Genomic DNA, 18582 nt, shown 5'->3' with positions numbered 1-18582 from the left:
GTTTTTAAACAAGCATGGGATCCTAGTGTGGATTAAAGCATTAAGGAAAATTGTGTCACCAGGGAACTATATTCAATATCCTATGACAAACCTTATGGAAAAAATATGAAAAAGGATGTATGTGTCACTGAGTCCTGTGCTGCACAGCAGGAATTGTTGTTGTTGATTAGATGTCTGTCTGACTCTTGCCAACCCCACGTATTGTAGCCTGTCATGGGGTTCTCCAGGCAAGAATACTGGAGTCAGTTGCCATTTCCTTCTCCAGGGGAATATTCCCAACACAGGGATCAAACTTGTGTTCCCTGCACTGCAGGTGGATTCTTCACCGCTGAGCCACCTGGGAAGGAGGGCGCAGCAGAAATCAACACATGCTAATCAGCTCTACTCCCATAAAATAAATTAAAAAAAAAATGTTGTGTCACGTAATGGTTGCATTATTTTAAAAGTTTCCACAGTGATGAATATGGAGTTGAAATATCTAATTGAGATTATTAGAGATCTAATTTAGATTATTAAACATTAAAGTCTAATTTAGGTTATTAGATTGATTCAGAGTATTCCCCGTGGAAGTGTTAAGAGTCTAGTTTGGTGAATAACTTTTAAAAACTTGGATTCAGGTTGATAGGTAATCAGAAGATAAAAACAGATCCTACTAGGAAAGCATTTCATATCAGGGACTTTCCAGGCGGTCCAGTGGTTAAGATTGCGCTTTCACAGCAGGGGGGACAGGTTCCATCCCTGGTTGGGGAGCTTGGACCCCACAAGTTGTGTGGCATGACCAAAATAATCATCATCATAATAAATTTCAGGCAGGGAAACTTCAGAAACCCTACTCAGAGTTTCCATTTTGTTCCACATTATACTGTCCCTGGGTTTGGCTCAGAGTCACCGTATCTTATTGTCTTGCTTGGGAGTGATTCATTGGGAAAAACTGAAAAACCATAGGAGTTCCCCGTTTCTGCTCGGCTCACCCCACTCCTGTGCCTTCCCACGGAAGCCCTCCAGGGAGAGACCCAGAACCACAGCCCCAACACTCTGGGCAGCCATCCTGACCGCGAGCCCCCCGATGGGTGGGAAGACGGGCCTCCCCCTCCCAGGAGGGCAGCAGGGTAACTTGCCCTGACTCTGAGCCCCTGGCCCCGAAGGGGGTCTGACCCACTGTGTATGCTCGCCTATGTAGGACATGAGACAGTGTGAGTCTCTTTATTCTTTGTTTTCCATCAAAAGCCAGTAGATATTATTGACGAAGACCCCTAACCACTCTTTTTTTTTTTTCCTTTTTGGATGTGGTTGAACAACAACAACCTCAGCTCTGTGGCATGGGTTACAAACGTGGGGATTTTCCCCTGGGCTTATTTGGCTATAGAAATGGACATGATCTCATCACACAGAAGGAAATCTGCGCTTGATATTCACTAGGTAGGGTCACTAGGCTTCCCTGGCAGCTTGGTGGTAATGAATCCGCCGACCAATGCAGGAGATGAGGGTTCAATCCCTGAGTACGGAAGATTCCCAGGTCAAGAAGATCCCCAGAGAAGGAAAAGGCAGCTCAGTCCAGTATTCCTGTCTGGGAAGTCCCATGGACAGAGGAGCCTGGCAGGCTGCAGTCCATGGGGTCATGAAAGAGTCAGACACGACTTAGCAACTAAACAACAGGCAGAGTCAGTGTAGTAATTTAAAATTAGCCAGTTGTCCCCACCCTAATTGTTCTTAAAAAAAAAAAAAATTCCCAAGTCAACAATAAGACAAGTGTCTTACTATTACCAAATGTTCAGGACACAGATGTTCTGTGTGGTCTGACTTGTTAACATTTCTGAGCAATCTTGAGGTGATAAAATGCAAATATAAGTGACCTGGCTTCAAAAACAGAACTCTGTGGTCACTGCCTGGGCTTTAACCTATGGGACACGTTGTTTTCCATTCGGAAATGATACTATCAGGGCATCCACGCCGTTTTCTTCCCACACACATTCTGCGATTCTCACCAACTGTCCAGATCGCTCTGTAACATTACATTGGAAACACAGGTTGCACGTCTGGTCCGTTTTTCCCTCACCCTTTGGTCCTTGGCTCCCTGGACACGGCTTGAGATGGACACGAAGATGGATCCATCAGTCTTCTACGGATCCTGGTCTCTGACGCCTGGGCAGAGGCATGCACGTGGATTGACTTTCTTTCTCTTGATTTGCCTTTAACTGCGTGGCTTTTCTATGAAAAGCTCAATTGAGAGAAAGCTACATTTCCCCAAACCTGATTTATGCTTTAAGGCAGTGCAACCGGAGCTGAGAAGTGTGCAGGGCGGGGGCTTTTCCTGTCGCATCTCGAGTGCGGCACGCGTGTCCTCATCTGGTCTGCGTGTCAGGTCCGTGTGCGGGGACTGAATGGAGACCGTGGTGGAGGGTGCTGTGATCGGTGCTCACTTACGGAAGAGTCAGTGCTCAAAAGCAGCCTCGCTTCTGGGGGTGGCGCACGGCTTTGCATTGTAACCAGGGAAGGGTTGCAGAAAACTGCCGATACCCATGACTCTGGGGAGAACGAATCCAGAACTCCACCTGCAGCGCCCCTGACTGTCCAGAGACGCAACCTGCTGGAGTGGTTCCGCTCGGTTCTCAGCACCACCACCCTCCCGCCCACCTCCCCCAGCCCCATCCCAGCTCCAGCTCCTCCTTTCTTCAGAATCCCTTCCGTGCCTGTGATCTGCAGCTAGTTGGTGGCACTAGATTTGACTTAATTTTATTGTGTGTGTCTTAGCTGCCGCTGGTTCTTTAAGCATCTACCAGATGTTAGCACTTGGATGCTCTGTGTTGAGTCAGCCACGCCTGGGAGCTGCCTGCCCTCAGGAAGCCAGATTGTGAAGTCCTGACATCCGGGTCCTACTTTCTGTCATCGTAGCGTCTCTGATGGAGATGCAGGCGTCTCGGTCGTTACCCTCACTTGACTCTGCATGCTCCCCATTGCCTTAGAGACAGTGAAGGTGCTTGGATAGACCTGAAGGGCATCCTGCCTGCTTAGTAAGTGAGCCAGAGACAGGTACGGTTTGTGATCCCTTAAGTGTGGAATCTAAAAACCAAACTAGTGATTGTAACCAAAAAGAAAAGTTCACAGATGTGGAGAACAAACCAGTGGTTATTAATTGAGGGGGGCAGGCAGAGGAAGGTGGGAGGGGCAGAGAATTAAGAGCCACAAGCCACTGTGTATAAAATAAATAAGCTACAGGGGTACATTGTACAGCACAGGACTATAATCAGTATTTCATAATAATTGTAAATGGAGTAGAACCATACACGTTTTGAATCACAAGGTAGTGCACCTGGAAGTAATATAATATTATAAATCAACTATATCTCATTAAAAAACAACAACCGTGAAGTCTCCTGGGAGGCAAAGGAATTTCTGGGCTTAATGCACTTAGTGGTAATGTGTGCAGGAAATTCAGCCCAAATCATTTGTCCACTGAGAAACCATAATCTCTCATCACTTAAAGAAACGAGTGTGCTGAGCACTGGTATATCTATTACTATATACCTGTATAGTCAGTCAGTCAGTTCAGTCAGTCAGTCATGTCCGACTCTTTGCGACCCCGTGAATCGCAGCACGCCAGGCCTCCCTGTCCATCACCAACTCCCAGAGTTCACTCAAACTCACGTCCATCGAGTCGATGATGCCATCCAGCCATCTCATCCTCTGTCGTCCCCAATCTCCCAGCATTAGAGTCTTCCAGTGACTCAACTCTTCGCATCAGGTGGCCAAAGTACTGGAGTTTCAGCTTCAGCATCATTCCCTCCAAAGAAATCTCAGGGCTGATCTCCTTCAGAATGGACTGGTTGGATCTCCTTGCAGTCCAAGGGACTCTCAAGAGTCTTTTCCAACACCACAGTTCAAAAGCATCAATTCTTTGACGCTCAGCTTTCTTCACAGTCCAACTCTCACATCCATACATGACCACAGGAAAAACCACAGCCTTGACTAGACGGACCTTTTTTGGCAAAGTAATGTCTCTGCTTTTGAATATGCTATCTAGGTTGGTCATAATCCTCCTTCCAAGGAGTAAGCGTCTTTTAATTTCATGGCTGCAGTCACCATCTGCCGTGATTTTGGAGCCCCCCAAAATAAAGTCTGACACTGTTTCTGCTGTTTCCCCATCATTTCCTATTAAGTGATGGGACCAGATGCCATGATCTTCATTTTCTGAATGTTGAGCTTTAAGCCAACTTTTTCACTCTCCTCTTTTACTTTCATCAAGAGGCTTTGTAGTTCCTCTTCACTTTCTGCCATAAGGGTGGTGTCATCTGCATATCTGAGGTGATTGATATTTCTCCCTGCAATCTTGATTCTGGCTTGTGCTTCTTCCAGCCCAGCGTTTCTCATGATGTACTCTGCATGTAAGTTTAAATAAGTAGGGCGGGTTTAAAAAAATTCAACCTCTAAAGTGCTCAAGTGTCAGGTCCTGTTGTATGGATTTAAAGAAGGAATAATTTTTTTTAGGAACCCTTGAAACCAGTTTTCAGAGTGAAGGAGCAAATCCTTGCCTGACTTTCTGCCACAATGCCTTCTGAAAAGTGAATTGATAATTTTGCAAGCATTAGGAATAGTGGGTTTCATCAGGATTTACTTTTTGTAAGTGCATCCAATATGCTTATTGCAATTGAGATTCCTCCCTCTCAAAAAGCATCCCCTGGGTTAACTCCTCCCCAGACATGGCTCCCCTGTCAATGACCATTACCAGCCTGCCAATGCAGGAGACGTGAGAGATGAGGGTTTGATCCCTGGGTCAGGAAGATGCCCTGGAAAAGGAAAAGGCAACCCACTCCAGTATTCTTGCCCAGAGAATCCCATGGACAGAGGAGCCTGGCGGGCTACATGGGATCGCAAAGAGTCGGACACGACTGAAGCGACTTAGCCAATATAATCAGTACCTCCTGAGAATCTGGTCTGAAACATGGAGATGCTTGTAGCTAAACCAGTTCGTGTGTCCTCTGTTCTTGACTTCGCCCCATCAGCTCCAGCAGAAACTGGAACTTGGATTTGGTGAGTGAAGAGAGAGTCACGAGGAGGGGCTCACGGGGGCGGAGAGGGAACCACCAGCAAGTCTTTGGTTATACAGGAAAAAATCATCTTCGTGAGGGAAACAGGATCTGGGTAGCATCTTGAATGAAGAAAGAGCATGGTGAGCCAAACCTGAGACGTAGGCGTGATGTGGGAGAGCGCAGAGATGTGCAGAGATGATACATGGCTTTCGGGTGGGGATGGGCCTGATGTCTTATAGGAACTGAGTGGATGGGCAAGAGCATGGGTCTGTCTGTCTCAGGATCCTGAGGTCCGGAGCCTGGTGGTCCAGGGTGAAGGTCGCTCAGCGTGGAGATCAGAGCTGAAAGGAGGCAGGTCTGGGCATCCAGGCTACAGATTTCACTCCAGCTAACACAGGTGCCCACGGAGTGCTGGCTGCTCTCGGAGCACATTTAGGGGGGAAGATGTTTGGAGAGGGGCGGGAAACCCCAGGCAGGAGTCCCCCCTTGGTTCTCAGATGCAGTGAAGATTTCCTAAGAAGGTCCAGGGATAAGACATGAGAAAAATGATGTGTCGGGAAGGTGAGCAGCATTAACACTCACTGTATCTCATCTATATGGACTGTCAGTCTCCTGGCCCCCACTTAGAAAAGACTAAAAAAGCCTCAAACATTCAGATTCTGCCCTTCAGTCTGTCCACCAGAAGCCAGAGCCGGGTTTTAGCCACAGAAAAGATGGAGACCACTGACCCTCGGGCTGGAGAGAGAGCGCTGGAGGCCTGCTGTCCTCTGGAGTCCAGTTTTCCAAGCAGCTTTCCAGAAAACTGCAGAAATGCCCCAGAGGTTCCCCGAGAAGCTCCTACGCAGTGGTGATCTACATTTGCAACAGTTCTAGAGAATTCTTCAAGGGTGCACAGCATGGTTGTCTGAGACTTGTCATTCATTCTGAGTTCTGCTTCAAGGAAAGATTTTTGTCAGGTGCTTCTCATCCACTGTTCTTTCTTTCCTAACTTAAAAAAAGTGTCATATATCCCTGCTTTAGGAATCTCAGTTAAGACAATATAAGAAAGAAAGGGGGCCACCCTCTCTTTGGGATTGTAGAAAGGCACATTCTGGGGAAAAGTGACAAGCCATTGTGTGCAACTTGCTTTTTTTTTTTTCTGACACAAGGAATATTGATTTTTCACATAAATCTGCTATCTAGTTTTTGTTCTGTGATGCTTTATAATCAACCTCGTGCACGTTTCAGAAAAATTCATACCGCTCATTAGCACACATCATCATCTGTTCCTTCAGTATCGACTTGAAATTGGGGACGCCCCATTCCTCCTGGTTTCTCTCTCTCTCTCTCTCTCTGTCAGTGAATTACGTCCCATTCATGGTCATGGCTGGTGGCCTTCTCTGGTTCAGTAAACGTTGGATCAGACATGACGCTTTGTTCTCAGACTTTAATACTTGAATGAGCCTGCAGGCTTGGTTTCCTTGGAGGGAACGAGATGGGTTTCCTAAGTGTGTTTTTAATGTTAGCACTTGTAGAAGGATGTTCACTAAGAAGCCCTTGTTTCAGGTTCTCAGAGGAGCTCCCTGATAGGAAAGATCTTTCAGCAGCAGGGCTGGGAAGAAAGAATGGGGAGGAGGGAGGCTGTTAGCAGTAAGCATCATGGGCATAGTGTATCAGGAGTTTGGGTTCTAAAGATCTGCACCTAAGAATTAATTGAAGCAAATATATCTCAAGGGAGGGGGAAAATGGTTTGTGGGGCCAGGACAGTAGACGCTGTCCTCCTGAGCTGGGGACTTTTCATCTTGCAGCTGAATCAATCCTCCAACTAATTATTTCTGGTTAGCTTTTTATGGGTTTGTAAGACGTTCCTTTTGTTCATGGTAATAAAGGAGCCATTGTTTGATCAGTGACTGACTAATTATGATAAGTAATTTGAAACATTCTTGATGAAACTTGTCTGTTAATTAGCATCAACAGCAAATGGAAGCTAGCAGGACAACAAAGTCTTAGTTGCATCCACCATCCCCTGGAATTGAGGCGTCTTTCTGTGGCATGCCCAATAAACGGAGGCTGCCAATGGTTAAAAAATAACAAACAAGTGGGAAGGTCTGACTCACCATCAAGGAAAAGGCATTGTGAAGCTACACAAAGGAGCACTGAAATATTACAAGTGAGGGGGTGGGAAAGGACTATCAGCAGGGTGACTTGATCCTACTGCGTAAAGATAGGCGTGTGGTTTCTTTCTGTTTCTTTCTTTTTTCTTTAAAGCTTAGTTCCTAAATACATGCATCCCCTGCTGATCTGAACTCAGGTAGTTTCCTCAGTGGTGTCCCACTCTCTGTGCATGCCAGGCCTCCGTGTCCATCACCATCTCCCGGAGTTTACTCAAACTCACGTCTGTTGAGCCAGTGATGCCATCCAACCATCTCATCCTCTGCTGCCCCCTTCTCCTCCTGCCCTCAATCTTTCCCAGCATCAGGGTCTTTTCCAATGAGTCTGCTCTCTGCATCAGGTGGCCTAAGTATTGGAGCTTCAGCATCAGTCTTTCCAATGATATTCAGGGTTGATTTCCTTTAGGATGGACTGGTTGGATCTCCTTGCTGTCCAAAGGACTCTCAAGAGCCTTCTCCAGCAGCACAGTTTGAAAGCATCAATTCTTCATCACTCAGCCTTCTTTATGGTCCAACTCTCACATCTGGACATGACTACTGGAAAAGCTATAGCTTTGACTATATGGACTTTTGTCGGCAAAGTGAACTCAGATACTGTTGATCAATAAAAGTGTGGAACTATGAAATTGCAGTTTGGAATTCTTGATGTTGTCTGACTATACTGTCATTATCATTAACACGGTTAATTTTTTAAAATAAACTCAATGGTACCTTTTCTTTTATGCTTGTAGATTTCTACCTGGACAAGGACTGGTACTATACCCACAGATAGGAGACAAATTGGATATTATTTGCCCCAAGGTGGACTCTAAAACTGTTGGCCAGTATGAATATTATAAAGTTTATATGGTGGACAAAGACCAAGCAGACAGATGCACTATTAAGAAGGAAAATACCCCTCTTCTCAACTGTGCCAGACCAGACCAAGATGTAAAGTTCACTATCAAGTTCCAAGAATTCAGCCCTAACCTCTGGGGTCTAGAATTTCAGAAGAACAGAGATTATTACATTATATGTAAGTATAATTCTATTCATTTATTTTATAGAAATTAGGATAAGCTAAATAGGTTTGTATCCATTTTTGTTTCCTTAAAATTATTACTGTGGCAAATAATTTGGTGGGAATCTTTGCTGAAAATTGTTCATTTTTTTTTTTTAAAAGAAGCCTTAATTGAATGAAGGACCCTGTACTAGTAATACGCATTAATATAAATACCTAAAGAGAAAGAGCCTCCTAGAATTTTTGTAGCATTGAAATAAGTGGATATATTTGAATATACTCAGCATCTCTACTGACAAAACCATTTTTAAGAAACATTGGTGAGATTTTGATAGGTGAATCTTGTGCGATGACTTTTATCTTCATCCATTCATCCATCCGTCCATCCATCCATTCACTTAGTATTTACTCTGTGCCAGAAACTGTGCATCAGTGCTAAGGCTTCAGCAGTGAGCAAGATGGTAAAATGGTACCCATTCCTCAGGGAGCGTGTAGGTCAAAGGATGGGAGCTCCAGGCAACCACTGTCATGCATGGGCAGGCTGAAACCGGATTTGGAAGAATAAGAATAAAGTTAGGTTTGTTTGATGAATTTCTTTTTTTTCTCCCCATATAATTAATTTGACACATCCCGTGTGCCTTTTGGGGTCTCTCTGAGCTCCTGCTGCTCACTCCTGAGGCTGTGAAATCCAGTGAGGCAGGCTGTGCCTACTAGGTACAGGAGTTAGGTTGTTCCAGGCGCAGGGTATGTCAGAGCCCAGTCTGGGTGCCCAGGACAGCTGTTCACATCAGGCAGGCAACGCAGTCGTTTCCTCGGTTTCTTTGGGAGTCCCACTCACTCGTCACGGTGGCTCCAGTTTGTCAGGGCCGCTGAGCTGCTGTCTGCCAGGAGACCGTCTCTGGGGGATCAGACTGAAACTCTCTTGGCTGCTCTTGAGAAACTGTAAAATCAACAATTCATTGACTACATATGAAGTACTCAATAATGTATTGTTTGCTGTTTTTCTATTACAGTCGTTAGTAATTAAAACAAAGGCGGTCATAACCGTCTAATCCTTGTCCTTTGCCTAGAACCTGAACGCCACAGCGACGGAAAGCCTGTTGTTAAACCAGCATAATGCAGAGAGTGGCTTAGGGATAATAAGTAACAAAGGAAAAGGGAAAGTGGTGAATCACAGATTTAAAAGCAGAGTGATCATACAATGGAAGGAAAAGTGTTTTTGAGGGATGGGACAAGCAGATGGGGTGGTAATATGTGTGAAATAAGAGGGAAATCTTTGAAAATATAAAGTAGTCATTAGGTAAAATAAATGGAAATCTTAAGCTTTTGGAAGTCCAACAGTGTCTTTAAAAAAAAAAAAAGACTTTTTAAAATAAGATTTCTTGTTGTTTAGTCACTAAGTCATGTCTGACTCTTTTGCGACCCCATGAACTATAGCTCTCCAGGCTCCTCTGTCCATGGAATTTGCCAGGCAGGAATATTGGAGTGGGTTGCTGCTTCTTTTTCCCAGGGACCTTCCTGACCTAGGGATGGAACCTGGGTCTTCTGTACTGCAGGCGGATTCTTTACCTCTGAGCCATCAGAGAAGCCCAACAATGTATATTACATGAGTTTAACTCCAAATCTTTGCATCCAGCTAGTAGGCACCTTCATAACTAAGAGTATTAGTCCAGTCAGCATCATTACTGTATCCTGGTCTCTTTCCGTGGGTAGGAAGAAGAGAAGTGACACTTGGAGCAGTTGTTCATAACCCCCAGAGAGGAACAGTCCAAGTTGCCAGGGGACTGAATTGGAATTGGTGTTGGGTCATTCCCTAGGTGAACTGATGCCAGGAGCCCTGAGACCTGGGTTCTAGTCCTGCTGCCTAAACTTAATGAGAAACTTACTTTATTTCTTTGAATTTTGATGTATTTTGTAGGAAACAGCTTTTATTATTTTATTGTTCTCATTCTGGCTAACGGTGGAAGTCTCCAGTTCCAAACCATTTATGGTTGGATGTGTACGGCTAGTCTCGAGTCTCTTGTCAGGGTGGCTCTTCTCCAATCGAATGGACAGCATCCACTGTAAACTCTTTAAAGACACTGATTTGTAGTATTAACAGGTTTATAACACAGGCGTCACACTTTTTTTAAGTTTTAGAAGGCAATATTAACTTTTAATTGGGAATGTATTTTTAAACCTACCAAGTATCCACTGAGCTCCCCTAAGAAAGGACACAACAATGATGTTCCCCCTAATTAGTTTTTCTCCTAGATGATTGTTTGCTTGGTGTGGGGCAAAATGATATATATGGGTTTTCCTCATGTTGAGACCTGACTTCTTCCGGTGACCTGGGTCAGTCATTAACCTTGGGTTTAATTTGCATAATAAAATCTCCCAATCTTAAATCTTCCAAAGGTGAGGATACTGCAGCCGTTTGGTCTGGTTTTCATTATATTCTGATTCTTAATTTCCTCAAAGACAAACATTTTATATAAGCTACAGGTTTTTTTTTTTTATCATGTCTTTACATTTTTTAAAAAAGTTTATAAAATAACTCTCTGTTCTGAAGTGACCCATTGTCAAAGGAAGCCCAGTCTCAGAAAAACACTCCAGTGAACACTAGGCAAGCATTCCTAACTGTGTCCTCAGCCTTATTTGTGTCAAATTTATGCTTGGTTTCCAGTTTCTTTTTAGAAGTGATAACCCAGAAGGATTTGCTTGCTTCCTAATATCAAATTGGGAGTCATTGTCACTGATTTCTGTGGAATCGTTAAATAACTCACTTGCATTATCTCTGGGGCTTCCCTGGTGACTCAGATGGTAAAGAATCTGCCTGCAATGCAGAAAACTGGGATTCAATCCCTGGGTCAGGAAGATCCCCTGAAAAAGGGAATGGCACCCCACTCCAGTATTCTTGCCTGGGAAATCCCACATACAGAAGAGCCTGGGGGGCTACAGTCCGTGGGGTTGCAAAGAGTCGGACACGACTGAGCAACTAACACTTTCACTTTGTATTATCTGTGCCTTCCACAGCAGAGATTCAGCTTTTGTGGGCTTGTTAACCAGGATATTTCTAGACCTAAGCATGGTATGGGCTGCATGGTTGGTGCTTAAGAGTTATTTATGTATGTATTTGTTTTTATTTTTTATCAATAGTTATTCATGAAAAGAGAAGAATAAATAAATGGCTGAAGGATTTGAAAAGTTAAAAAAAGGGGGGGGGATTAATAATTCAGAGCTGAATGAATCAGCAGTTTTGGTGTGGAGGCCCTTTGCAGTATTAACCCTCAGGAAGGTCCCTTGGGTTGGTCAGCCAGCCACAGCGTAAAACCTTGCAAAATACCTGCAAAGAGGTTTTCATCACACTACCAAAACCCTGTGAGTCATAGACAGTGACAATGAATGCCCTTGTGTGGATAATTTTTAAGTGAACCATGCCCACAGCCCAGCTGTTAGGAAGAACACTGTCCGCCCAGGGCACCTCCCAATTTAGCCTTGTGTGGTTGGTACGTTCTTTTACCGCAAACCCATAGCCAAGATGTGGATTTGTGAAACAGTTTAAAAGGCATCATTTCTAACGATTGTTTGATTGATTAAACGCTGTTCTGTAACTCCACCCTGCTGTGTTCACAGTGGTCCTTCAGAAAGCCACCCCTCGGGAAGGTCTTCCTTGAGAAATGCTGAATGAATTTGAATGAGTCACCATTTCATAGGCCCATCATGGGTTTCATTCTCCAAAGCAATTTTTTTTTTTAATGTTATCAGAGCATATAAAATTGGAAAGCTCCTCAGTCAGCTTTGCTATTTTTTAGGCATAAGCTCCACTTCTGAGCAAAATTGCAAAATAAATTAAAATGTTTGCACACAAATATAAGGAAACACCATTCTTAAAGAATCAAAACAGAACAGCAGATTCCATTCCTGTATTTTTGTGGAGTGTTTTCCTTTTTGGTTTTGGGTTTCCTTATTTCTGGGAGTAAGTGTGACAAGTGGCACTAAATATACTGAATAGAGACTTCCCTGGTGGTCCAGGGCTTAGATTTCATGCTGCCAGTGGAGGGGGTGCAGGTTCGATCCCTGGTCAGGGAACTAAGATCCTCCCTGCTGAGTGACATGGCCAAAAGATTAAGAATACATATACATAAACGAAAAATAAAATATGCTGAATGTACTATAAGCCCTTTCCCTAGCAAAATCGTTTTGGGAGGTTTCAGATGTCCTTCGACACATAGATTTATTTTAGAATATATGTGTGGTCTCTGCAGTTGATTATGGGCTTTAGTTGATGAGTTATTTACATGATAAAGGTGGCAAAAGCTGTATTTCCCTCACGGAACATTATCAAGTTCAAGAGTATGACCATATGAGCCTGTCACTTATCCGACTTTGGGGTAAGGATTTATGTCTGATACCCGGCATAGAATTGCCTTGCATATAAACTCAAGACTTAAATGCATTTTTATTTTTAACTTAGAACTGCTGGCTTCATAGACTGGTGTGCGGCAGTCCATGGGGTCACAAAGAGTTGGACACGACTGAGCGACTGAACTGAACTGATTGGCTTCATCATAGAATGCTCGTCGACTCTGCAACCCCGTGGACTGTCGCCCCTCAAGCTCCTCTGTCTATGGGATTCTCCAGGCAAGGATACTGGAGTGGGTTGCCATTTCCTTCTCCTGGGGGATCCTCCTGATCCAGGGATTGAACCTGCATCTCCTACCTTCGCAGGCGGGTTCTTGACCACTGAGCCACCTGGGAAAACCCAGTTGGGAGCTTGGGAGTCAGGCACAGCTGGGTTTTCAAATGCCCTTCAACAAGGAAGTGAACCAGTCCCTGCCTCAGGCCCCTATCTGTCAGCTGGGGATGATGTGCCTTTAAGTGGGGTGCTGTATGTGAAGTGCTTACCATGGCGGGCCCCCAAGTAAGCACAGCTGGGGGTCTCTTTGGGGAGAGGCAGGGGGTGGAGGGATGTGAGAGGCAGGAGATTAAAGGCAAGCCTGTGAGCTCCTGCGAGCTGGCAGGCGGGGAGGATGTGCTCCAAAAGTGTCATTTATTTGAAAAACCATCCACAAAATGAAACTCCGGAGACTTTACAAGTTTAAGTAATGCTGCATAACTTAATTATAAGACCTTCCCTCTTTTTTGTCTTCTTGGAGTATTATAAAAGTTCTTTTGTCCTTGGGCTTTCCTTACTGAGAAACATGCATTTATGGATCTTTTTGTAGGAGGAATTGCCCAAGCTTGTTAGCAGATCCTCTGTAAGACCCAAAAGAGACAGACTGGGCGGAGTCTTCTACAGGTATAATCATCTCCCACTTAGCATCTCACCAGCCTTGCCAGGTCCGTTTCTCTATTCCCTGTTACACAAAGGAGATGCTGTGTTTTTATTGATCATTTCCACAGCATCCCAACGTGGTATACATGTTCTTCTAGAGAAAATGCAGTCATCACGGTTGCCTCGTCACTGAGACGAACGGAGACCATACTTCCTTCACTGGTCTGGCCATGAGAGCTTCATTTCTGTTATTTTTAGCATAACATAAAATCCTTTTATGACCGTATTGGAGGCACTCTCGCGGAGAACATCAGTAAGACTCCTTGTTCAATTCAATATGAATAAAGCTTAAATTGTTTATAATTTCAGGAATAAAATCTCAACTTCTGCTTCATTGGAGCTTGTGCTGGGAAATGCCTGGCTTGCAGGTCTGATGGAGTCATGGCCATTGGGGTATTTATCCCATATCTCTTGGGGTTTAGGAGGATTAAGCTATTGTAGGTTGAGACTCTGTTCATGTTCAATGGCGTCACCTAGGCGGTAGTGACAGCTTATCTTATTTAAAGCTAGACAGAGATTGTCCTGTGAGCACCATTCCTTTTTCCCAAAATAACCTATGAACGGACAAGATGACTCTGGTCCTTAAAGCAATGGGGAGAGACTAAAAGCCTCTCATGTAAAATAAGAATACATGAGGAGTGAAGACAATTCCTTGGGAAAGAAGAATTATTTAGGAATTGCTCAGAATAAAACTGCCTTTACTGTTTCATAAATTACATCTTAATTTCCCTAGCACCTGTATTTATAGCTTTTGCAAAGTTTACTTAGACTTGTAAATAATTGAACAGTCCTGGAGACTTTGTGGAAGCATGAGGACGCATTTCTTTCTTAATAGCCTTTAAATATTTATCATGAAAAGCAAAATTTAAAGCTAAATAAAGTACTTCAAGAAATAGCCAGGAGGCATTAGACAGACATGAAAAGATTACTTGGCAAGAACTTATTTATATCATTCTTAAGAGTCCCAGGTTTGTTCCTGATTGAAATCTCAGGCTCTGGTGTTTGATCACTTACAAGAAAGTGTGATGGCCTCACACTCTGTCACTGTGCAGTCTCAAAACACAGGTGACAGAGGAATTTTGATCACCGTGAGAAAACAGAAACTTAGGACGTGTGCGTAGTTTAGTGCAGTTCACACGGCCGTGCAGTGTCGGGCAAAACTGAGACCAAGGCTTAGACCCTTAGACCAGCATCATTAGATGGTGACGGTGCTCCTCGGGGTTATCAGGCACATACCTGCGTACAGATGGAGAGGAAAGATAGTCTACAGCCAGAGCATCCTGCATACCAGGACACTCATGTCACATACACAGTGACAGCAGAGACAGCATATACACATACAGAGTGCATGCATACCAGTAGCAGGCATGGATACCCAGACGCCCAAGCATGGGTACTCACCACGGATACCCAGAGACGTCTGTGCTTGGATCAGACGTGTCGGACCAGAGGTGCTGGCCTGTGTTGTGTAAATGTGCAACTACCCTCAGGCTTCCCTGGTGGCTCAGATGGTTAAGAATCTGCCTGCAATGCAGGAGACCCGGGTTCCGTCCCTGGGTTGGGAAGATCTTTGGAGAAGGGAATGGCTACCCACTCCAGTATTTTTGCCTGGAGAATCCCCATGGACAGAGGAGCCTGGTAAACTACAATCCATGAGGTCCCAGAGAGTCAGACACAACTGAGCGACTAAGCATGATCACAGTGATGGCTAGCTTCAATCATATGCCCTGAAATTGACCTCCGAAAATCCTGTAGAGCAGTAGGAAAGGAGAAAGGGCCACTGGTTAACCGTGGTTGTAGCGGCAATTTGTCAGATCTTCCGAATTTTCATTTTTCTTTTTAGAGCTGCTATCAGTCAGTTCCATTTCTCAAGTAAGACGGAGCTTTGTGTTTTATCAAGTACAGTTGATCCTTGAACAGCACGGGTTGAACAGGTTGGATCCACTTACGTGCAGGTTTTTTCAGTAGGAACTATTCCAGCACCTTAGGATCTGCTGTTGGTTGAATTCAAAGCTATGGAAGAACCACGGGTACCGAGGGCCCACTGTAAACTAGACTCGGATTCCCGACTGCCTGGGGGTTGGGGCCTCGAACCCTCACGTTGTTCAAGGGTGCAGTGTACTTTGCCTGTCAGTGAGAAGTGGCTAATAGTAAAATTAAAAATAATAAAGAATCTCTCAAGTGTACAAAAGAGGTAATAAGAGACTTCAGATTTTCTTAGCCAAGTACAAGCATACAGTTTGTGTGGATGGAGGGATGGATGGATGGATGGATGGATGGAGGGAGGGAGGGGTGGATGGATGGGTGGATGGAGGAAGGGATGGAGGGAGGGATGGATGGGTGGGTGGGCAGGCAGAACCTCTGGCAGGAGCACAGTTGACCACTTCACAGAGGAGCCAGGCTGTGTGTTGTTAAAGACTGTCCTGCTTTGCAAATGGCTTTTTGCCTTGGTGTAGTAACCCAGTTTCATTGTTCCTGATGTTAAACCAGGAACTTAAGGATGCAAACATGTGGGAAATGTGGCTTTTTGGAGTCTAGGACATGTCCCCTGAATGGAATTAGGTTCACATGTAGGGCAGATTCAGACAGGGTACTTTATCGGGGTTCCTGCTGGTCTCTAGGTGGTCAAAGCAAATAACATCATGTCCATCTGAGCTTTTATGCATTTTCTCATCTGCAGTGTTATGTTCTAAACTGTCAGCAAGCATTAATTCAGTCTCTGGTGAAGCCCTACCACCTAGAGATGAACTCTGCCTCAGATGGAAGTTTTCCACTTCAGTGCCGCGGTCTCCCAATTACTGGGTCATTAATATCATTGCCTGTGATTAGGGATGAGCAGGAGGCTTGTGGGCTGTGCCTGCCCCACCATGAACTTTTTACTCTGACCCTTCACTATCTAGAGGTTTCCACATCTCCACAAAGATATTTTAATGATGAAGACCGTTAAACACTCAGGAGTGGGCTAGAAATCGTGTGCTGGAAATAATTTGCCCAAACATACGCTTCTTCGTGGCCAAAATGTTTTTATTAGATATTATCACTCTCTCTTGACTGGGAAGTCTCATTTTTATTAAAAAAAAAAAAAATCAGAATGCCAAAGCAAAGCTAATATAGACAATAGGGCATTATGTTTTATCTTTAGAACTCTGACCTCATTCTTTTTTTAATGTGAGTTTGGTCATTCTATTGAAGTGATCATCTGGCCCCCTAATTTTTTTTTTTTTTGAACCACAGCCATGGCAATGAAAGTCTGCAATCCTAACTAACCACTAGGCCACCAGGGAGTTGGCACCCTATTTTTAAAATGTGATTCCTCTGTTGAAGTAGATTTTGGCCCATATTAAGGTTGACTGTCGTGTGTAGAAGGTGATTATTCTTTTACTGTTAATGATCACATTCTTTCAATTCTGAATCATTGTGACAGTCTCTTAAAGCACACTTGATGCAAAGCTTTTTCTTTTTTAAAAAAATCTTGTTGAGATTTTTGTTTTGCCTAATGAGAGATCCTACCTGCATAAATCATTATCACTTGTAGCAATAAAATTTTAGACTCTGAAAGGAATGCTTTCCCACAACAGAATTTATGAAAAATCAAGACATCAAGGTGTTGCAAGCCATATTTTGAGAAAAATAAAGTAAGCCACTCGTAAAGGACCCCATGTACTTAAGCCTGCCTCTTGTAAAAAGAGGGGACCGGTGATTTATTTCCAGGACTGTTTGATCTTTCTCAGAGAAATCTCAGAGCAGCCGTTGAGCCTGGGAGGTATTTCTGTCATCGACATATACCTGCAATGCGTGCCCACACTTACACACACACATTCACTTCTTCTCCTTTTCCCATTTTTTTCCACTCTGGTTTTTTGTGTAGTCAGTGACTGTTCAGGGCTGTCTCATCAAAGGTGACTATGGCTTTTAGCATCTTCAGTGATTGTCCCCACCTTGGACTTTGTATATACTTCCTCATGGGGAAGGGGTTTTATGAGTAAGCTGTGATGAAATCTCATATTTATTATTTTCAATTATTACTGTTCTCGCGATTGGTTGAATTCTCTCAACATCCAAGTCTCGTATGACGTAGGAGATATAATAACATATGTTGGCACCTTTAGACTCAGTTCTAAGTGGTATCTTTGCATCATCCCTGTTTCCCCAAAGAGTAATATTGGAAAAGTAATATGTCATACAATGTTTTCATGAACACACAAGCAGAAGCAGTTCACTAAACTGTTTCAAGGTTGTTACATTTTTCAAAACTCTCATTACTCAGTTGTCAGTAGAATATCCTCTCTCTGTTCATGGGGAACATTTAAAATTGAGAAAATAAAATTATACCATTTTATGCAAGAGCATTCATTTATACTGGATACCCATATCTTTGTTGATACATGCATGCTACGTTGCTTCAGTCGTGTCTGACTCTTTGAGACCCCATGGACCATAGCCCGCCAGGCTCCTCTGACTCTTTGAGACCCCATGGACCATAGCCGCCAGGCTCCTCTGTCCATGGGATTTCCCAGGCAAGAATACTGGAGTGGGTTGCCATTTCCTTCTCCAGAGGATCTTCCTGAGCCAGGGATCAAACCCACGTCTCATGTCTCCTGCATTGCCAGGGGGTTCTTTACCAGTAGCGCTACCTGCAAAGTAGGTATCTTTACTTGTATCTTTACTTGTATTTTAATATGGGAGGAGGGGCTAAATTGTGACTCTGGTTTTTAATTCATTTTTCCAAATCATTCTGTCTAGTGGAGAAACTAACTAAATGTGTTGTGTAGAAGTCACTGGGGCTAAGCCAGTTATTACCTCCAAATACCTGATTTACTGTTTTAAAAGGTCAAAACACACCCAGAATGATGTGGGGTTAAGTTCAAGTGACTCTTCCCATCATTACTGAAACAATGCTTCCTTGGGTGAAAAATGCACACATCCTGTATCTTCCTTTGTATTTTTCTTCCTTCAAATCGAGACTTTTAAAAATATCTATAAAACTTTCACTCTAAGATCAGGCATTCTGGGGTGAAATGCCATATGATTTGAATTAATGCTGAACTTGTTTTGATACTGCGCCAAGCAAAAATAGTGAGGACTTGG

General features: G+C 43.8%; 1 protein-coding gene across 1 annotated transcript in view; it reads left to right on the top strand.

The window, feature by feature from the left end:
- EFNB2 (ephrin B2) overlaps window positions 1-18582 on the top strand; it is a 49708-nt gene that overhangs the window by 18126 nt on the left and 13000 nt on the right. Inside the window, exon 2 of the mRNA XM_055542990.1 lies at window positions 7909-8192. Coding sequence (XP_055398965.1) covers window positions 7909-8192 — 284 coding nt within the window. The remainder of the gene's footprint in view (window positions 1-7908; window positions 8193-18582) is intronic.

This window comes from Bubalus kerabau, chromosome 12 (genome assembly GCF_029407905.1).
Source record: "Bubalus kerabau isolate K-KA32 ecotype Philippines breed swamp buffalo chromosome 12, PCC_UOA_SB_1v2, whole genome shotgun sequence".
Taxonomy (NCBI): Eukaryota; Metazoa; Chordata; class Mammalia; order Artiodactyla; family Bovidae; genus Bubalus; species Bubalus kerabau.
Note: the sequence above shows the minus strand (reverse complement) of the source record. Positions and strands in the feature narration are given on the sequence as shown.